The 22,789-nt window shown below is 44.5% G+C and overlaps 1 protein-coding gene across 2 annotated transcripts in view; it reads right to left on the bottom strand.

The window, feature by feature from the left end:
* The window catches only part of LOC147672094 (E3 ubiquitin-protein ligase TRIM11-like), a 408,949-nt gene that overhangs the window by 362,750 nt on the left and 23,410 nt on the right, over positions 1 to 22,789 (bottom strand). For both annotated transcript variants that reach the window (XM_086948040.1, XM_086948039.1), the window contains exon 2: positions 1,478 to 1,573. In XM_086948040.1, the coding sequence (XP_086804166.1) occupies positions 1,478 to 1,573 (96 nt within the window). The remainder of the gene's footprint in view (positions 1 to 1,477; positions 1,574 to 22,789) is intronic.

Raw genomic sequence — 22,789 nt, 5'->3', positions numbered from 1 at the left:
TGATCGAAAATGGTGAACAAGTACAAATGTCAACAACAATAAGGCTCAATTCACCTAATAACACACCGAAATGTTGAAATTATTTAATTTGCTGTTCTAACTTTACTCCGAGTATATTCTAGGGCTGGCCCCATTTTGATACTTAATGCACCGGAACATTGTAGCTGATTTCTGGCATCAAACATTGGGCTTGTTGACATTTCGGGTTCAAATTTTAACTGCTGAGCAACAGTAAAAACGCAGATAGAAAAATGCATGGACATTTTCATACACAACTGCATATCTGCATTGTTAGAAATGGAAGTTTTGGTAGACTAGGGCGTGGTCCAAAGCCAGACAAAACCACCACTCTAGTCAGGATAAGGGAGTTACACTTCTAAAATAACCCCTGCTCACTCCCTTGGTAGCTTGGCAGGAACAGCTAAGCGTATCTTAGAAGCAGTGTGTAAAGCATTTGCAAATAACCAACAGTAATATAGTGTACACACTACAAAAGGACACCACACCAGTTTAGAAAAATAGCCAATATTTTTATATACTTTAAGAGAAGACCAATATGATAAAAATCCCCAATATTATACTTAAAATCCTGCAAATACGTTTCAAACATAGTTCCTTGATGTCGGTAGCTCCGTCTGGGGCTATCACGGCGCCGTGAACAACAAATCCAACAGTTCTGGCTGGTCGCGGGCCAGATACGGAGGCAAACAGTACCTGTGAGAAATGCAGGGCGTTGAGGCCCTCAAAGTCACTTGCTTTGCAGCTCGAGCTCCTCTCTGATGGAATCGGGAGCGCTTGTGCCGGGTGCTGCAGTGCGGTGGTGGTACCCCCAGGCCGCGGTGCGAGCAGCGGCTCGGTGACAGTGCCGGATGACGTCGTAGGTGAGACTAGTGTCGCGGTGCCAGATGAAGGCCCAGACACACAAATGCAGTCCCACAGATGACTAGAACCATGCACCCACAAACACACCAACAGACACATGCACATAAATGCACAAATACAGACACACACATGCACACACTCAGCACCAGTGGGCTTAGATCTGTACATACATCCTCCAAAATACAGCATGGAAGCCTGTGATTGCTGCCTTAACCGCTTCCGCGCTACCGCGTTTTCCCGCTGTGCGCTGAAGATTCGAAAATCGCGGGTTACGTGACAAAGCCAACTCGTCATGCGCGTAGCGCAGGTAACACCCATGACGAGCTGGCTTTGTCATCCACGCGGAAGGGGTTAAGGCTGGAAGAGTAAATCATTAATTTGCGACTTGCATGAAGACCCGTGGAAAGTTATGGATCCCTGGACCCCCAGGGCAGTGACTCTATTGCCAATATGTCAACCTGGTGGAGGCAAAACCCAGTTAGGAGGGTGAACCATCGTCTTCTCGGAATCTCTAACTTAGGCCGGCATATGTAGAGACCTGAACATACAGAATAAAAGGTGTACAAATACCAAGAACACAGGGCAGTACACTCACCCTCATGTTGCTATATTGTTCCTCTCCCTTGAGTTTAGACTCCAGAATGTATTTAGTCTCATTCCTCAGAGATCGCAGCCAGTCCTGGAGCTTCACCTGTAAAGAGGAAAGCACAAAAGTGACAACTGTTGATCTGTAAAGTGAAGTTGTTCATAGAAAAATAATCTCTACATCAACATACATTCGTATGCAGATTTCATGTACCAACCGCACATGTTCACATTTAAAATGCCCGTCACATATATCTTGATTACACATTTTATCTGCAGATATCCAGATTACAAGTATCAGGCACACATCTGAAATATAAGTATCTGGAACACATGTTTCCAGATCATGTGTACTAGGCCACATATGTGCATAGTTTAACTTCCTGCTTCACATGTAGTGATTGTCAGTACCAGGCCACATGTTTCCATGTCACGTGTACCAGCCACACATATCCTGATAGTGGTTTCTAGGGCACTAAAAACAACATTAAAATACCAGAACAGTCATATTGATTCCTGAATATGCCACAAGCTACCGCCCCTCAAACTCACCAGCCCTATTATTGCAGCCTTTTTTGTGTGTGCAGAACCTCAAAACATTTTTCATCCCAATATCATTTAAAAGACATCACAATTTTCCTCTATAGAGCAGTCACATCTACCACTAAATCTTGTAGAGGGGCACAGGCAGCCTTGGTACAGGCATCACTCTTTAAAGGGGTCTGTGATAGACAGGCTGCAGTCCTTACAGGGTCTGTGATAGGCAGGCTGCAGTCCTTATATTATCTGTGATAGGCAGCCTGCAGTGCTTATAGTATCTGTGAGAGGCAGTCTGCAGTGCTAACGGGGTATGTGATAGGCAGGCTGCAGTCATTACAGGGTCCGTGTTAGGCAGGCTGCAGTCCTTACAAGGTCTGTGATAGGCAGGCTGCAGGCGTTACTGGGTCTGTGATTGGGAGGCTGCAGTCATTACAAGGTCTGGGATAGGCAGGCTGCAGTCGTTACTGGGTCTGAGACAGGCAGGCAGCAGTCCTTACAAGATCTGTGACAGGCAGGCTGCAGTCGTTACTGGTTCTGTGATAGGCAGGGTGCAGTCATTACAGGGTCTGTGATAGACAGGCTGCAGTACTTACAAGGTCTGTGATAGACAGGCGGCAGTCCTTACAGGGTCTGGGACAGGCAGGCTGCACTCGTTATAGTATCTGTGATAGGCAGGCTGCGGTGCTTAAGGGTTCTGTGATAGAAAGGCATCAGTCTTTAAAAAGGGTCTGTGATAGGCAGGCGGCAGTCCTTACAGGGTCTGTGATCGGCAGGCTGCAGCCTTTACAGGGTGTGTGAGAGGCAGGCTGCAATCCCTACAGGCTCTGTGGAAGGCAGGCAACAGATCTTACAGGGTCTGCAAGAGTGAGCAGGCACCAGCTCCGTACAGGGTCTGTGTCAGGGAGAAGGTAGTCATAACCAGCGAGAACAGACAACAGCCTATTAATCAATCAATCAGTCATTTTGTAAAGCGCGCTACTCACCCATAGGGGTCTCAAGGTGCTGGGGAGGACGGGGGGAGGGGGTGTGGGGGTGCTGCTACTGCTCGAAGAGCCAGGTCTTGAGTTGCTTCCTGAAGGAGAGATGGTCCTGGGTCAGTCGTAGGTGGGTAGGGAGGGAGTTCCACGTCTTGGCAGCCAGGTAGGAGAAGGATCTTCCTCCGCTGGTGGTTCTGCGGATCCGTGGACGGTGGCGAGGGCGAGGCTGGCGGAGCGGAGCTGACGGGTGGGTGTGTAGAACGTAAGGCGGTTGTTGAGGTATTTGGGGCCCATGTTGTGGAGGGCTTTGTGAGCGTGGGTGAGGAGCCTGAACCTGATTCTTTTGCTGACGGGGAGCCAGTGCAGGTCTCTCAGGTGGGCTGAGATGTGGCTGTGTCGAGGGATGTCCAGGATGACTCGTGCAGAAGCGTTCTGTATCCGTTGGAGTCTTTCCTGTAGTTTGGTTGTGGTTCCGGCGTAGAGGGCATTTCCGTAGTCCAGCCGGCTAGTGACGAGTGCCTGGGTGACCGTCTTATTGGTGGCGGCGGGGATCCACCAGAAGACTTTTCGGAGCATGCGCAGGGTGCTGAAGCATGATGACGAGACGGCGTTGACTTGTTTGATCATTGTGATGGAGGAGTCCAGGATGAAGCCTAGGTTACGTGCGTGGTCCGTGGGTTTGGGGCGGTGCCCAGAGCAGGGGGCCACCAGGAGTCGTCCCAGGCAGAGGGGGATGATCCCAAGATGAGGACTTCCGTCTTGTCTGAGTTCAGTTTCAGGTGGCTGAGCTTCATCCATTCCGCGACGTCTTTCATTCCTTCCTGGAGACTGGCTCTGGCGGTGGCGGGCTCGTTGGTGAGGGAGAGGATCAGCTGGGTGCCGTCGGAGTAGGAGATGATGTTTAGGTTGTGTTGGCGTGCGATGGCTGCGAGGAGGGTCATGTAGATGTTGAAGAGGGTGGGGCTGAGCGAGGAGCCTTGGGGTACGCTGCAGATGATTTTGGTGGGTGCTGAGCAGAAGGGAGGGAGGCGGACTCTCTGGGTTCTGTCGGAGAGGAAGGATGCGATCCATTCCAGGGCTGTTCCTTGGATCCCGGCGTGGTGGAGGCGGCTTGTTAGGGTCCGGCAGCAGACAGACAAGCAGCAAGCACTAGTGAACCAGTACTACCCCTCCCCCCCCTCAGTGTGGGAGCAACCAACTGCTCCTTACAGGGCCTATGATAGAGAGGTGGTGGCATCTTCAGGATTTGTAGGGTTCTGGGCAATATGTACATTAGGGCCCTCTGTTTGGAAGAACTTTAAATTTATTACGCCTCTTCACAATGTCAAACAATAGTGAATTATATGTTAAACATTCAGAAACCATTATGAATGATATGTTAAACCTTGAGAAACAATAATGAATTATATTTTAAATCTTCAGAACCGGGCACACACAAAAACAAACAAAAGTTCAAGCTGTCTAGTGGACGCCAACCGAAAAAGTAACAAAAGAAAGCTTGAACAAGCACTGCTATAGGATTTTTGGAGTTCGGATCCAGATTTTCTTCTTGCAAAAACTATTTGTTTGGTAGAAACCAGTAACTAACCAACTTGTTTCTTCCATTGTAGGAAAATGTTTAGTGACACTGTAGCTTTAGTTACCAAATATATGTTATCACAAATATCTCACCCTTCTCCACTGGCGTTCTTTCTTCAGCAGTGAAAATCAAAGCACTGCTTGGACTATGTCACCCATTCTGTTGGTTAAAATGTAATATCTTTCTCCTACTTTCTCTTCCCTGCCTTGTTCCTTTGCTCTTTATATTATTTCACTTTGTTGGCTAGACTGTTCCCTGGCTCCCTGTTGCGTAAGAGTAATGGAATGGGACAGGATATTAGAGATGGGCAGAGACTTAAAGAGGAAGGTAGAACAAAATATGTGAAGTGGATGGAGAAGGGGTAGGGACGGAGATGATGTAGGAAGATATGAGATGTAAGGAGAAATGTAAAATATATAGAGAATGTTGAGGTAGCCCGAAGGAAAGTGTTGCAGGGATTCTGCTCCTACACAGAACTGTGCACAGAGATCCATGACCTCAGAGAATTGTGGTGGACCAAAAACCTCACCTCAATACCTAGAAACCCTAACCAGCTAGCAACAGTGTCACATTAGCTCTTTGTCCCATAGCAAAGGAACCAATGATTAGACAACCCAGAAAATGCGACTTATGTTATACTCAGGGATGGTGGGAAGCAAGAACACTCTTTCGTTATACTCTCATACCAATCCACAACAGGAATAAAAAGAGACACAGGAAAGGTTAAAATATTTATTTTAACAACGTGCTCTAAGCAGACATATGATTTGAAATAATATGATCAGCATTGTTACAATTCCATAAAACTCAAAAGGAGAAATCATATTACAATGATGGTGAAGAGATGTCTTATATTGCCTAGTATAACACCCGCCCTATATAGGTACTATGTTTTATCAAATATAGAAGGTCTCTTAGGCTTGTGCAAGGGACCCCATACCTCTAAGATCAGCAAGAGTGAATCACATCAGGATCTGCAAAAGCTCTCTGTCTCTCTGGAAACGGAAAATCTTCCAACTGCATGAAATCATGCCTTCAGTGCAATATTAAAGGCACCAGAATCTCCGTTGGACTGCAGCTGCATGTATGTTATGTCTAAAAATGTGAGCCGATCAGTCCGAACAACAGATACCTTGTTATGATAACCTTGGAGGCTTTAGCACTCACTGTGCAGTTTAAGGTCGCAATGTAAGTCTAGGGATGCTGAAAACAAGCCTTTCTCATGTGAAACAATTCAGGCAGCGTAACTTACAACAACAGGTATATGAAGTATTGTGTGCAAAAGCAGCAAAAGGTAAAATGGTGTTTAAACTTGTAATAAGCCTATGCTAACATAGCAATGTGCGCAAACGAGGCTCAGCCCTCACTGCAAAGGAAAAGCGGAGACAGAAAGAGAAAGCTGTGGGTAGATAGAGAGAGGAAGAGAAATAGGTAAGGCTTTAGAGTGTTTTAAGGAGCTGAAGAGAGAAGCAGACAGAAGCAGAGGAGATCAGTACTCAAAGGGGTGAGGTAGAGAGGTATTGTAGAAAAAGAAGTACATTAGAAAGAGATTAAGGCACTGAGAGGTAGACATAGACAAAGAGACTTGAGGAAAAACTGAGACATAAGAGGTAGAGAAAGAGAGCAAAATGAGAAGAAGTATAGGAAAATGGGCAACATAAAGAGTGTAGCAGGCAAGAGATAAGGTAGAAAGAGGTGTGAAGGTTGAAGGAAAAAAATGTAGTCTAGGGTGAAAAGAGGATGTTCTGTTTTTACTCTGTCTTAAAATAGCAGCCTTATTGGTCTGTCTGATTTAGAATGTCATTTATTTAAATAAGTAGTTTAGTGAATTAACTATCAAAGCAGTCTTTGATGTTATATGCAGAGCAACATAGACAACAAATATATATTTTCAATTGTGTTTTATCCATTTATTATATTTAACTCATGTTGCATCAGTTTGAATTTCTTAAAAAAACAGAAGACAAGAAACATTTGGTAATACAGGAATTGTTTGTTTAATTAAACAGTCCGGCTGGAAGAACAGTTACTACAGGGACAAGGTCTGAGGACTGTCTCAATTTACATTGGGTTTGTGCTCTTCTTATATACACAATTACAACAAGCAATAAAGGTTTCCAGCATACCGTATATGGTGAGGAATGTTGGTTGCTGCCTTAGAGTCATAAATTAAATGTTCAAATGGTTACTACAGGTGGGTCTTGACCTTCCATGGACACAGTGTAGCCAGTGGTGAACGTGTCCAGATGTCCGGCATGGGTAACGCATTATCACTATGTTTGCTAGATACTAATAGGCTGTGAGTTACTAACTCATGTGGCATATGATTTTATGGTGGTTTTAGGAGAGCACCCACTCCCTCCAGCCATGTGTGCTTTACTGAGGCAATGTCCCCTGACCATTGTAATGTTGCTGCGCACATCTGTGAGGTTGATCAGAGTTTCCTGCCCTAGTGTTTGCCTGCTAGCTATGCACCCTCCCACCTGTGACCCATCAATCAGGCATAGGTCTCAGGGCCTACCTCACTAGGTACTTGTGTGTCAAGGTAGATGTGGAGTTCAGAACGGGCGATTCCATTATCCAAGAAAAAAGTTCCTTTTTATGGGTATACGCATTGATTTCCCTATTAACATCCCCCCCTCTAGTTGATTCTTCAACTACACAATCTAACTTTTGCATTTGTCACATTATTTAACCTGGGTCCTGTTGTTCCCTATGCTCGCTTTTGACTATGGCAACTTTCCTAATCACTTGCGTTCTACCCAGTTTCAGGACTCGGTTTTTACAGCAGGTGATCTGCAATTGTATAACGCACCATCGCAATAGAAGCACAATGATAACTTGCAACAGTGATTTGCATAAACTGGATATCCATCCTGGGAGCCAGGAAAACCAATTTTGAAAAACCTTCTGGTAGGGTCACCCCCTTCTTCATGCATGCTTCTCTGGAGGTTATGCAGTGCCTAAATGGCAAATGCTAATGTTCCGTTGTCAATGTTCCCTGAAATGAATGTGCAGCAGGCGGCGGTGATCTTGGCGCAGACCACTCACTCCATTGCAGTCATTAAGGTCAGCACATGTCAATGCTGCATTACCATGAGTCGGATGGTTTGTATTTCCTCTTTTATTAAATTGAGGCCAAACTCAGTGCTGTTCATTATTTTAAGCATTTCCCACCGGGTGACCTGCAGCCAGTAGCCAGAAGCTTTTGTCTGCAGGTAGAAGAAGGGTATCGATCTTCCCTGCCTCCAGCTGTGCTTCTATGAACAGCCTGAATTCTTTTGGAATGTCTTTCAAATGAGCCTAGATTAAATAGTCTGTCGCTCTTTTTTCACGATATTGGTGCAGCAAGGTGATCTCTTTCTTTAACGGGTGCTGGCACAATTTGGTTAGCTCTTCTCTGGGAAGGACCAGGGTCGGGGTGTGCTAGGTTTCCATTGAGCACAGTCCCCTCCAATCGGGAACCAGCTGAGTGTAGGAATGTACACCGCACTGCCAATAAAATGTCATGCTATATGCCAATCCAATCCCAAAAACTTTATTTTGGTCTGTTGCACCATAAAAGGATACCTAAAAATGAACAGTAAGAGAGTGAGATCTGCACAAGTTCATAACTTAAAATGAATAAAAACATGTACAGGGAAGGTGCAAAACAGGAGACAGTAACCTTGGAATGCAGCACCTTATAAGACCCATCAATATGTTTACAAGACTTAGGGGTCTAATAGTATAGCAGGCGGATCGCCACTGCCCGTATGGCGGTGGCGATCTGCCTGCCAAAAGTCACAGCCTGCATATCTTTTCCCCCGCCAAATTATGATGGCGGGAGGGACCCCGGTGGATGGGTAGACCAGCAGCCGGTTCTCCGCCGGTAGGCAATTCGCCTGATTGCATACCGGGCAGAAAAGCAAAGCAATATGGAGGCGGGGCCCTTGCAGGCACCACCATCCATATTGGTATCATGGCGGTCTCATGTCTTTCCATGGCGGAAACAAGGAATTTACAGTTTTTTAAAAAACTTGATAGGATTGGAAATTAAAAGTGGTAAAAAGTTAAGAAAAAGTTTTAAAAACTCTATAAAATGTGGGGCACAGGGCATTTAATTACTGCACAGGCATGTTTACAAAAGACCAGTGCCTACGCCACATTGAAGTCGAGAATCGCGATACAGCAAAAACAATGGGCTTACCGGTATCATGCTTTAGAATTCTAAATGCCTCAATACAATGTACAAACCCCAGATTCCTACACAATGGAACATACCAATAGTTCTTCGCAAGTTTGTAAGCAGGGCAAAAGAAAATAACATGGAGCTCTGACTCTTCCTCGCAGTTACAGGCCGGACAACCCCAGCCCAGCCATGCCTGAGCATTTGAAGGTAAGAACACGGAGCGGCAGGGTAATGAGTCTGAACTGGACGTATAGTTTTCTTGCCAGAAATGGGTAAATATCATATAAGAAGGGCTCAAATCGATAGTCATCCTTCACAGATAGAAATGTAGCCGTCAGATGTCCTGTTGACGGACTCTCTTGCACCTCTGCTAGCTTGTTCAACCGGTAGGCTTTTACTAGTTCGGGGGGAGATTAAAAAACATGCGTCTTCAGGGTTGCTCCATAGACTTGCTTTACCCATCCTACAACATTCTTCTTTTATATGGATGAACCAAGGAATTTTTGCTACTCCTGGATGCTCAATATTTCTTTCAATTCCTCTCTGTAAGCTGCAAGCTCCGGTATCACCCATAGTCTATGCCAGAAGGTTAGGGGTCTGAGACCTAACTCCTCCCCGATGGGTCTGATTCCTAAATCCAGTCATAAAGGGATGAGGGGGGTCCTGGAATGGAGACCTAGAACCTGTCACATAAAACTATTTTCTGCCTTACTCACTTCTCCACAGTTACAGTGACCCCATAATTCAGCTCCATACATTGCTGCACCCCTGGCTTGCACCCTGTGAATTTCCACTAAGTGACCGGCTGGTTTGGAGGATGAGTTTCTCAATAGTTTGGCAATTTATAGCCATCTCTGCAGCGGAGAATAAAGATAGACTGCTCAAGCGTGACAAACTCACCCACCAGGTGCGGGAGTTAGAGCGTATCCACCAGCGGACGGGGGCACCCCAATCTGGAAGCAGCTTAAAACGGCCAGGCACCTCCTGTCCGCACTGGATACAGACTGGGCGGAATACGCAGCCCTGCGGCTGCGACATGCCTACTACACGGGAGGGGACAGGTGAGGTAGGCTGCTAGCAAGCAGACTCCGAGTCTTACGGCACCAACAGACGGTGAAAGAGCTTTCTCGCTCTGATGGGGCGACGGTCACGGACGATGCAGAGATAGCGGACACTTTCCGAGAGTTTTACTCCTCTCTCTATGCCGGGGATTGCCTCGACCACCGGGTGGCGGCCGAGTATTTAGATTCGGTGGCGCTCCCCTCTCTGGAGCCTTCGCAGGCGGAATACCTCGACAGAGACATCCGCATAGAAGAGGTGATATCGGCCATAGCTAAGATCAAACCAGGGAAGGCCCCGGGACCTGACGGTTTCACGGGTCTCTTCTATAAGTCCTTCTGCACTATCCTGGCCCCGATCCTCACCCATCTGTTTAACACCTTCGTGGAGCCAGGGGCTATCCCCCAGGACCTACTACGGGCATCTCTCTCAGCCATCCCCAAGCCGGGGAAAGACAGGTCTAAATGTGGCTCGTACCATCCAATCTCGCTGTTGAACATCGACCTCAAACTGTACACGAGCATTCTGGCGGCCCGCCTGAGTCCCCACTTGCCAGGCCTTGTAGACCCAGACCAGGCGGGATTCATACCGGACCACCAAACTTTCGACCACACCAAAAGGGTCACTCACCTTATAAAGAAGGCCTCCCGAACCCCCGGGGAACGGGTGCTACTGGCGGTTGATGCCGAAAAGGCATTTGACCGCATCCACTGGCCGTATCTAGAGATGGCCCTGCAGAAAATTGGCATCGGCGAAAAGTTCTGCACCTTCATCTTCAATTGATACACATTTCCTACAGCAGTAGTCCGAGTTAACAGCTACAGCTCCCGGAGCTTTCCTTATCGAGAGGGGCACGAGGCATGGCTGCCCTCTGTTGCCCCTGCTCTTTGCCCTTTACATGGAGCCACTGGCCCAAAGGATCCGCCACAACACTGCGGTGACAGGGATAAAATTCGGTGGCTACACTCATACCATCAGCCTTTTATGCGGATGATGTCCTGCTCACTCTTGATAATCCACGGACGGCCCTCCCCGCAAGCCTAGCGGAACTAGAGAAGTTTGCGGCAGTGGCCGGCTTCAAGATGAATGCAGATAAATCACTGGCCCTTGACCTTTCCCTGACACCCTCCACTAGGGAATACCTGCAGACTACCCTTCCCCTCCGGTGGGCGTCTAAGGCTGTGCCTTACCTGGGGATCCTACTGACCTCCACACTTCCTGCATTGACAGCGGTTAATTACGCCGCGCTCCAGAAGAAGGTCCGTGGGGAACTAGACCGGTGGAGAAGCCTTCCCCTCTCGTGTTAGGGCAGAATTGCGGCTGTGAAGATGACGATTCTGCCTCAAGTTCTATACTTCTTCCGTGCATTGCCGCTTCAACCACCCACGGGGTGGCTCCAGCAAACGCAGGCAGATCTCGCCCGTTTCATTTGGCAGGGCCGGAAGCCAAGGATGCGAAAGAACCTGTCCATGCTTGCCCCGGAGGAGGGGGGGTTGGGAATACCGGACCTACGCAAATATTTCCAAGCAGCGCAACTGCGATGTCAGGTAGAATGGAGCAGGTGGGAAGACGAGAAACCCTGGCTATTCCAGGACCAAAGCGATAGCGGGACGTCCTCTTCAGGAAATCCCATTCCTTCACAAAGCAGCCCGTCCGGCTAATCACTACGCTTCATTTGTTACACGGGTCCCGTTGCGAGTGTGGGACGCCACTAATGTGGTACACGATCTCACTACCTTCCCCTCACCGCTAACACCTCTAGTCGACAACCCAGACTTCACCCCGGGTATGGCGAAGGGAGTTTACGCCCACTGGCGATCGGCGGGATGCCGCTGCCTCTGCCATGTATATGGCCCGGAGGGGGTGCTCCCTTTCCCCCTCTTCCGACAAGAATACAATTGCCCTGAAACGGAACGCATGCGTTACCTTCAGGTTCACAACTGGACCCTACAGACGCAGGTGAGGGAGACTGCGGACCGACTCTTCCGACCGTACGAGAAATGGCTCCTGACTCGCACCTCAGACTCCAAACTCATATCTGACATTTACAAATTCCTCCAACCACAATCAACCCATCTTTACAATCCGGGAAGGGAGCGCTGGGAGAGGGACTTGGGCAGGACCCTGAGCCACAAAGAATGGAGCCACATATCCTACCGAGCACGACACTCGGCATATCATTCAGGGCTGACTGAGACTCTGACTAAAGTGACCACATACTGGTACTATACGCCAGAACGCATTCATGAAATGGATCATAGCAAAGACAAAAGTTGCTGGAGGGGTTGCGGACAATTAGGCACCTTACTGCACATCCTATGGGACTGCCCTCTGATTCGACCGTATTAGACGCAGGTACTTGATGACGTAGATACACACTTCCACACTGAATTGCCCCGCTTTCCTGCCTACATTATACTTGGGCTCCCCAACCCCCTAACATACCCCCTATGCACTCGGAGAGGGCGCCAGATGGCAATTGCACTGGGCTCGGCGATCTAAAACATCTTGATACACTGGCGCACTGCAACTACCCCTTCCACTACAGGTTGGCTCCACCGACTATGGGGGGTGTTGGGGATGGAGAAGATGTCCCTCACACTAGCCGGGGACACAGATCAATTTGAGGAACTGTGGCAGCCATTCCGCACTCTACTTATCACAGAATTCAGAGAACTTACGTGCCCACGGTACCTCCGCTTATTACGCCTCTCGAAGCCGGAGGGCGAGGTCTAGCGCTGGAGGGCAAGGGCGAGACTCCGATCGGAGGCCTGATGAGGCAACACAGGAGGGGATTGAATTGGGCACTGGACGGGGGGGCAGGGGGAGGGGGGGTTTCGGGAGTTGCTGGGAGAGGGTTTGGGAGTTTTCACCTGGTTGACAAGCCGCACTTTTCCTTCCGGAGCAACGCAGCAACAGATCTAATGAGTACTGGACTTTCTTAAAGCTTCTCCTGTGCACTATCTGTACCTTTCTTATGTACATTATGGATGCTGATGTTGTACTGTCTACCCTGTGTGACTTGCCTTTCAGGTGCAGTTTCAAATAAAAAGAGTTAAACATAAACTGTTCTTGCGAGAGATAATACCACGCTTCGGGTTTCCGGTGATGATTGAATCGGACAGAGGCCCGCATTTTCAAAATGAATTAATGCAGATGGTCTGCAAAGCTCTGGACATTCGCCAGAAGCTACACTGTGCATATAGACCTGAGGCTTCAGGAGTAGTGGAACAGCTGAATGGAACAATTAAAAACATTGAGGAGCATACCTGACAGAAAAACTGGATTAAGTCCACATGAGATCTTGATGGGCAGGGTGATGAGACAGGCCTATGTACCAGTTAATAAATTGTTAACAATTAATGATGACATCATACTGGATTACTGCAATAATCTATCTGATGTGGTAACTTCTGTACTCCACCAGGTGGGAACTGAATCAAATTCCAAAAAGAAAAAGCCAGCTCATGATCTAGTCCCTGGGGACTGGGTACGAGTGAAAGTTTATCGCAGAAGGAATTGTTTGGTACCAAGGTGGCAAGGACCACGTCAAGTTATCTTGGTCAGTACTACTGCAGTTAAGTGTGCTGGACTGAAAAGGTGGGTTCATGCTAGTCACACCATCCATGTGCCTGAACCTGAATACCCATACGATGGTGAAAGTACAACTGACTCTGATTCTGAAGGTGAACCATAGAAGGATCCAGATATTGAAGGTTGACAGGAACGTCGACATCTGGAAATATCAGAAGCCAGTTCTGCGTCTGAAGGTGAAGGAGAAAGGGAGATTGTTGAAATACCAGATTCAGAAGATCAATCTGAAGATCGAGAATCGGTAAAGACAAGCACCAGTAAAGACGCAAAAGAAAGTGAAGAGAAAGTTGATAAAACGAAGAAAACTGAAAAGCAATCTGAAGACTCTGAAAGCAGGAACGGAAATCCTGAAACTGGGGAAGAGGAACTAACTCACGACAAGGATTCCAAGTACCAGTTATGAAGGTGTTCCTTATAGAGTAACAGTAGAAAAAACAGAAACTGATGAAGACAAAGACATTGTGAAGATCATAAGAAATGATACAGTAGAAGACACTGAAAGTGAAACTGATCACAGTGCAGATGAAACTCCATTAAGAAAAAGCACAAGAAAAAAAGCTTGGAGAGTGGAGCATAATACAATAGAGCCGAAGACTAAGAAAGTCTGCAAAGGAGACAATTGGCCTAAAGGAACTGGAGGATTGAGATTCAAAATAGTGAACAAAACAAAAGAGCAAGAAGACCAAGTAATTGAGATCACCAGTCAGAAAGAAACTTTGGGAAAGAAATAGAGACTATTCAAAGGCCTAAAAGAGTAAGACGTCCAAATCAGAGGTACAAATCACCTGAGTGGACATATATTGTCCAGCCACCAATTGATGAAGTTAATAGCAGTCAAGAAAACCTGTACAACCCAAAACCAATTGGGAAAAGTGAGTAAAGAAGTCTACTAAGAAATGGAAAGTTAGGTGTTCAAAGTATATGATATTCAAGTAAAAAGTCTGAAGTCCTGTGAGACGGTTTTTGTAGAAGAGGTCGGAGTTGACATAAGGTCGAAGAAAACTTGTTAGAAAATCTAATTATAGTATCATTTAGAATAGAATTTGAGACATGGTTGAAGAAAAATTTGTTAGAGTGCTGAGTGGTGTGAAATGTATAGGTGACATAAGGTCGAAGAAACGGTGTTAGGGAAGATGGCAATGAATAATCATAAAACTAAATGTTCTATTTTTAGAAAATGGTGTAGATGCTTTACAATATTTATGGGGCTGTTAATGATATTGTGGGTAATTTTAGCTATTGTGATTCCTTTTCAAAGTAATTTAACAAAATTAAAACCAAATGTGAGTTAAAGTAAACAAAGTGAGAAAGAAAAGGAGTGATCTTCGCAATGACGTTCTCCTTTATTCCAACCCTCGCAACATAACACCCAATGAAACGAAAAACAATGCTGCATGGTCATCCTTTGACACCTACTCAGAAGAAACAATTCTAAAACTGCTCAACACATTGAAACCCTCTAATCATCTCACAGACCCTCTTCCTGCCAACGCTGTAAAAGACTTCATCCCACTACTCCTCCCACTCTGGACCAAAATTATTAACAGTTCACTTCAACAAGGGCTCATCCCTGATTCACTCAAAATTGGTCAAGTTACACCTATTCTCAAGAAACCAACAGCGGACCCTACTTACCTAAACAATTACCGTCCTATTACCAATATTCCGACACTTTCAAAACTTTTAGAAAAATGCGTACAACTCCAATTAACAAATCACATTGATCAGTTTGACCTCCTCAACCCTCATCAATCAGGTTTCCGAGCAGGGCACAGTACTGAAACTGCTATGACACACATAATTGATGACGCACTCCAAATCCTAGATCAAAACGATACCTGCCTTCTCATCCTTCTTGATCTCTCCTCAGCATTTGACACTGTCAAACACGAGAACTTACTCGAGCTGTTAAACACCAGAATGGGCATATCTGGGACTGTTCTCAAATGGTTCACCTCCTTTCTACATAACAGGACTCAAAACTTCAAGAGCAACAACTTGATGTCCTCACCAGTGCCTGTAACTTTAGGCGTCCCACAAGGATCTTCTTTATCCCCTACATTGTTCAATCTGGTCATGGAACCTCTCACCACCTTGTTACAAGCTTCTAATGTGCACTTTCACATGTACGCCGACGACACCCAACTTTATCTCAAATTACAATCCCCTAAAGACATCAAACTTCTTAACTCAACGCTCAGAAACACCCAATCATGGCTTGCCGATAATCACCTCAAACTCAATGCTCTGAAAACTGAGTTCCTTCTGATCTCACCTCCCGCGAAAATCTCCACCACCCAAACCTGGCTTAAACACCTATCTGCACTCAATGTCCAACCTACCATCGTGGACTCAGCGAAATCCTTAGGCATTACACTTGACACTAATCTCAACATGCAGCAGGATATCAGTAAAGCAACTTAGGGAGCTAATTTCCAAATTAATACCCTGAGGAAACTTGAACCCTTCCTCCCAGCCAAAGACTTCCAAACTGCTGTTCAAGCACTAGTAATTCCTCGCTGAGACTACGGTAGCGTCGCCCTTTGCGGACTCCCTCTTTCTACAACTGCACCCATGAGAGCCTCTTTGAACGCTGCAGCAAGACTCATCACTGGATCAAAAAAAACACTTACATATTTCCCCTGACTTAAAATCCCTGAACTGGCTGCCTTTTGAAGCCAGAATACATCTGAAAATTGCCTGCATGACGCACAGAGCTATACACCACAACTCACCTGGCTACCTCACTCAGAAACTGACAATATCTGGTGGCTCAAGAACCACTAGAAGCACAAAGAATCTTCTCCTGAAACCTCGTAGATTCCGGAAGGAAAAAACATTTAAGCGCTCTTTCTCAGGAATGGCACCCAGGATCTGGAACTCACTCCCGCCCGAAACCAGACTTATCTCCTCCTCCACATTCTTTAAAAAAGAAGTAAAAGCTATCCTCATGACTAAATTCACTTGAACTCTTACGCTCGCTCTATTTGAAGATATACACCTATCTGCACTATTGTGTGCTCGATTGTCGATCTGTATCATTGGTTTAGTCAATTATTAGGCCACCCCATGTACCCACCCTATTTTGCCTTTCAATTTTTACCTACAAGTATTGTATGCTCAAAAGACTGTTGATCTCTCCCATGTCTCTTGTTTCCTACCTCCTGTATTTGTAAAGCGCTCTGATATCGGCAAAGATCTTGTTCGCGCTATATAAAACTTTCAAAATAAATAAATAAATAGGTCCGTCAGTGATTATACCAAGAACACTTTTTCAAAGTTACTGCTTGAGTACATTAAAACAATGAATGTTGATGACTGTTATGTTTGTGTAAAATTGCCAGCATCAGTGTCAGAAGGGGTGACCTATCACCACCTTCCTCTTACATATGGAGTAACTTGTGGTGTAATTGTGTAATTGCATGTTTGTTTTATAAGACTGGGAAACTGGAATATCATTATTCTAATGTGGATGAAATATTTGCAAAATTAAAGATTGACAATACATTGAATAAAAGAAAACATGCAGAGGTAATTGGAGAATATTTTCTAGAGGTAGATGAGTTAACGCACAAGTACGCTTTTAATCATAATTTGACATGTAAAATGAGAGTTGAGGAGAAAACATTCTTAAACATGGTTGAGGAAAGAAGAATTGCTTATAAACGAAATGAGAAAATGAAACATGCAAAGTCAAAATATTATACGTTTGATGATGAGAATATTGAGGACAAGAATGTGAATGTAGCAATCAACATAGATGCACCAATGTTGGGAACATTTTGCATTAGAAGAGATAATTCAATGTATGACAATTATTTTGTGGGTGCAAGTCAATGTGAAGATACCTATAGAATTATAGGGGGTTGGGGATTTAAAGGAGGAAATGATCCTGTTTTTCCTGGAATTTATTTCATTTGTGGGAATAGAGCCTATTATAGACTCCCGGACCATTGGTATGGGACATGTTATGTGGGTTTGGTCTTTCCTAAAATTTTCCATGTAGATAGAGGTACTAATGGAAAGCATGAGATAGGTAAAGTTCTAAGTCGAAAAAGAAGAGAAAGTGTGTTAGTAATAATAGGTGATGTATTTGGAGCACTGATACCAGCAGTGGGAATTTCGTTCAATGCAAATAGAATCAGAAAATTGTCCACAATCGTTGATCGATTATCAATAGACACAGCAGGAGGATTCCTGATGGTCAGTACTGAAATGGTCGCTTTGAGAGCTATGGTTATGCAAAATCGACTTGCCCTTGATATAATTTTAGCAAAAGAGGGAGGAGTCTGTGGAATTTTGAAAGTTCAACATTGTTGTACTTATATTCCAGATAAAAGTCAGAACATTGAAAAGTATATTATAAATATTACAGATTTGCATAGAGAAATTGAACCACTGGAGGTTGAAGGTGTCCTTGAAAGGCTGGGTAAAAGTTTCTCAGCAATTAAGCATTGGTTTCAAGAAATAGGTAGTTCAATTATAGGTAAAATACTAATTCCAATAACGATTCTAGTGATAGTAGTCTTCATGATAAGATTATGCTGTATATATAAAGGTAGAAGAGATTTTAGAAAGTCAATAAGGATAAGGAATGAGGAACAGCAGGCAAGAATGAGAGAAAAGAATGAAATAGAAATGGAATAAATACAAGAAAAGTTTTTCAAAATATTCAAAGGAGAAAGAAACAAAAGTATAGATGACATTAAACAAAAGAATTTGAAACATGTTCTGCTAAATTGTCCAACATTTTGAGAGTTACTTGGTGATAGAATCACCAGATGAGGGAATTGATGGAGCAAGGTGGCAAACACAAAATTCTGTGTACCCCTCTCAAAGTTAATGTCCCATAACGTTAATATTTACTAATTGTATGTTTTGTGAAATTAACTAACCATAGAGTAAGATGCACACATTATTTTATTATTATACACGGGAATATTAACTTTGCTTGCATGTTGCAATAATAACTAGCTAATAAGTATTGTTATTGTGGTGTGAATTAAGGCACAGCTTAAATATAAACAAAATGCAATTTAAATGTGCTTATAGTCTTCGTTTGTGCTGTGGAGAGGTCGAAAATGTAAGTATAAAACGCATTTGTGTAGCTTATATTGCTAGTTAACAACTAATGGGGAAACATTAGTAAGGTGGGAGGTAAACAGAACGGGTTTAAATTCAATAACTAACATGAATTTGTGTTTGTTTCTATGATAGTTCCAAAAGTGGCTTCTGAGGCCTAGTTAAAATGGACGTTCGGGTAAACAGTGAGCAAAAGCTGGACAGCGCAGGCGCGCCAAAACCTGCAAGTCAGAGTGAACTGCCTGTGCTCGAGGAGGTTCAAGGCTGCCTTAGCCCGGAACCTAGGATGAGTGCCAAACATGGACGCTTGGACGTTGTGATCATGGGAAAGGGTGCCAATGTATCTACTAGAAGAAATAGTAATGCTATGGACTGCCTTAAAAAAAAGACCCTTTATTTTTCTGCTGAACCATCGAGAAAATTATGTTTTAATGGTGAAATGATGCTCACCCACCCCGAAAATTGGCCAATGAAATTTTGAATAAGAAGTGACAGTTACTTTTTAGATAGATTAAGTTAGGGAATTAGGGTATAAAAAAACCCTGGATTTGAGTAGAAGGGGTCGCTTTTCTGATTTCTACTGGAGATGCTGCCCGATTGCTGACCGATTCCTGGATGTAAGACTTTAATGATTTTTACTTGTTTGCTTTGCAGGACTGAAGGATAAGATGAGGGTGTTAGTTAGGGATGTTAGGAGAGAATGAATTTGGAACTATCTGTTCTTTGCTAAACTTTAACTGTTTTCTAAAATAAAGCGATTCTTTTCCGAGCTCTAAATAAAATGGTCATTTTGAAATAAAGTTTAAGTTTTTCTGAATAAAGAATTTACTAATGCATAAATGTCAGACATAATAAAGTTTTGTTGTTAATAAAATTGGGAAAATGGAATTTTAAAAGCTGGTCTTGTGATTTTCCCACGCCTAATTTTCTTTCTAGCAGATCCATTGCCACTATGGTGGTGTGTCTGAATAAATTAAATGTTTGAATAAAACCATGTAAAGTGTAACAATCTGCAGGTGTAAATAATAAATAGTTAAATAGGTTTAGACGCTCCACCAAATATTACAGCATTTCTCCATTGCGATTCACCAAAGCCTTGAAGCCAAGTGTAAGTGAACAGGGTAAATGCGCAGTGTTATGGGCCCCACTGATGCATGATTTGTGAGTTTTAAGGTTTCAGTGAAATGGTGAGTATTGATTAGAAATTATTTCTGGAGCCGCGCTGTAGCACTGTCATGGCGTGTGAGGACAAGGAAGTCATGAACTCTATGCCAAAGCTTTGTCTCCACCAAAATATAATCAAGGAGAAAGGCTTGGCCCACTCTATTAAATGTTAGGTTGCTGGGAGTGTCCTAGGCTGTATGACCATTACATGCTCTCAGGCAGTGGGTCAGTGTAAATGTAATGATTTGAGTTGCCAGCGGGGTCCAAGCCTCAATTGGGGGGAATCAGTGTATCAGGGATTGACCAATGTGCAATGTGCATCCTCCTCTGTAGGGGTTGTGTCATTCATATTTGGTAGAGGCTCGTATTGGCAATTAAAGTCCCCCCTCCCCAATATCACCCAGGTGTTGGTCAAAGGTTGGGGATTCCTTGCACACACTGACAGGGTGGGTGTAGACATTTGATAAAAGCTAGTTCCAGCTTTGTATGAAAGCTAAGTAATACACATTGGTTGTCATTGGACAAGGAGTCACTGTGACGATAGTCATTGAAGGTCGCCTCTATAGCTTTTTAACCAATACTAGGGCCACTAAATCTTGTGTAAAGGAAGGAGCACAGACACTTTCTAACAAGACAATGGACACACAAGGGTTTTCTGGGGCTGCCAGAAGGGTTCTTTCACTAAGTCAGTGAGCATGACAGTAGGAGACGCACAGCTAGAAGAGCCATTGTCATGCTCCCCTGAGGCACCATTCTTGAAAGAGAACTGATGAGTAAGTTAAATATGACCATCTCTTTTTGGGAGGATGGGTCAATGGTATGTTATAGGCCAGGCAGTACACCAGGTAGGAGGTTGTCACTCCTTGCTCACGAGGATTTGGGACAAGGCAGATCGATTAATAATAATAATAATAATAATAAGAGATTTGTAAAGCGCCTGGCTGCACAACTGTGTATCCCCGCGCTAATTGCCTACAAAACTCACCGAGAAAAGATAAGGGATGGTCAGAGAAGACAGCTATTAAGGAAAGAGGTGAGTTTTCAGTCTAGCTCTAAAAAGATTCTCTGAGGGTTCCATTCTCAGATGAATAGGTAGAGCATTCCAATGTTTTGCTCCAAGGTAGCGAAAAGAGCGGCCGCCTATTTTCGCTTTGTGGACACGTGGGATTTTGAATTGTGACATTCCTGAGGACCTAAGGTCTCTGGTTGGGCGGTGAATAGTCAAAAGATCTCTTAGATAGGTGGGACCTTTGTTGTGGGCTATCTTATGGGCATAGCAAAGGCTCTTAAATTTGATTCTTTCCCTAACAGGGAGCCAGTGCAATTTGGACAAGGCCGCCTTGGCGGATGTTCTTTTGGGTAAGCCCAGTACCATGCGAGCGGCCGCATTTTGTAAGCATTGAAGCTGGTGAAGATGTTTTTGGTTCAGTCCTAATAGGAGAACATTTCCATAGTCCAAATGAGGTGTGATTAGCGCATGTACGATGGTCTTTCTAGCTTCAGTAGGAATGAGATCAATGATTTTTCTTAAACTTTTTAGCGTACCGATGCATTTGCCTATTATTTTGTTGACTTGGGATTTTCCTGACAAATCAGAGTCGATCATAATTCCAAGGTTTTTCACTTTTTCAACAGGGTGGGGACAGTCGCTCAATGTTGTGGGCCACCACGCCTGCGACCATAGAGAGGTTTTATTTCCTACCACCAACACCTCTGTTTTCTCTCCATTCAGCCGGAGGCAGTTGTTATCCATCCACCTGGCTACAGCAGCCATGCAGTCCGAGAAATCGGAGGCGTATTTCTCGGTGTCAGGAGTGAGCTTAAACATGAGCTGGGTGTCATCAGCGTAGCTGACAATGCCCACCCCGAAGTTCTCAACGACCTGCGCCAGGGGCTCCATATAGATATTGAACTGGGTGGGGCTCAAACTGGAGCCCTGTGGAACCCCATGGCTCACGTCACGAGGAGATGATTTAAAGGGTGGGCAGTGTATCTGAAAAGATCTTTTCATAAGGAAAGATTTAATCCACGCCAGAGCATGGTCTTTCACTCCGATGTCTGAGAGTCGGGACAGCAGCGTGGCATGTAGCACAGTATCAAAAGCTGCGCTTAAGTCTAACATGACCAACGCTGCTGTCTCTCCCTCGTCCACCATCATGCGGATATATTCCGTGGAATACAAAACAGCAGATTCCGTGGAATAGTTGGCTCTAAAGCCGGATTGAGTAGGGTGGAGTACGTTTTCTGATTCTAAAAAAGCCATCAGTTGTTTATGCACTACTTTTTCGATTATCTTGGCACATTGTGGCAAGAGAGAAATTGGCCTAAGATTTTGAAATTGGGTAACCGGGATGTTGGTTTTTTTTTTGAGAGGAATAACTTGAGCATTTTTCCAAGCTTCCGGAACATAGCATTCTTTAAAAGAGAGGGTTATCATCTGGCTTATTTGATCCATGAGAGTATGGTCCATAATATCCTTACTTATTTCTAGAGGACACACATCGTTAGGGGAGCCAGAGTGGATACTATTGATTATGCAAGACAGGTATGCTTTGTCAGGAGTATTGAATTCGGTGAGGAAGGTTTTTTGAGAGGGGGGCGCTTCCTTTCCAGAAGTAGAGGGGATGGGAAAGGTAGCGTGAATTTTCTCTACTTTATTGACAAAGAAATATGCTATTTGTTCGCATAACTCATTTGAGTAAGTGTCCTGAGTATCAAGTCTAGAGGTGTCTGTCAGTTCCTTATAGATCCGGAATAGTTCTTTTGTTGGATTGGTGGCTTCTTCGATTCTGCTCTGATAAAAAATACTTTTTTCCTCTCTTATTAATCTCTGATAAGATTTTAGTTCCAGTTTATAGGTTTCCTTAAGTTCAGTAGAATAATTTTTTCTCCATTTTCTTTCAATCGTTTTGCAGCGGGCTTTAGCTGTTTTTAATTTTTCTGAGAACCAAGGGTCAGATTTTGTTCTCCTGACTGGGGGCTTGGAAGTCCATGGTGCAATTTTATCTAGTGCCCTGTTCAGCCAAAGTTCGTAGTTGTTCCAGGTGTCTTGTAGGGGTTGTCCTGTTGGAGGAGGGTTGGTTTTTAATTCTATGATGAAACGTTCAGGGGTGTAATATTTCCAGTTACGGCGCTTAGTGTACAGAGGTCTGTTCA

Source organism: Lissotriton vulgaris, unplaced genomic scaffold (genome assembly GCF_964263255.1).
Source record: "Lissotriton vulgaris unplaced genomic scaffold, aLisVul1.2 SCAFFOLD_744, whole genome shotgun sequence".
NCBI lineage: Eukaryota > Metazoa > Chordata > Amphibia > Caudata > Salamandridae > Lissotriton > Lissotriton vulgaris.
The sequence above is the reverse complement of the archived record's forward strand: the minus strand, read 5'-3'. Positions and strand labels throughout refer to the sequence as shown.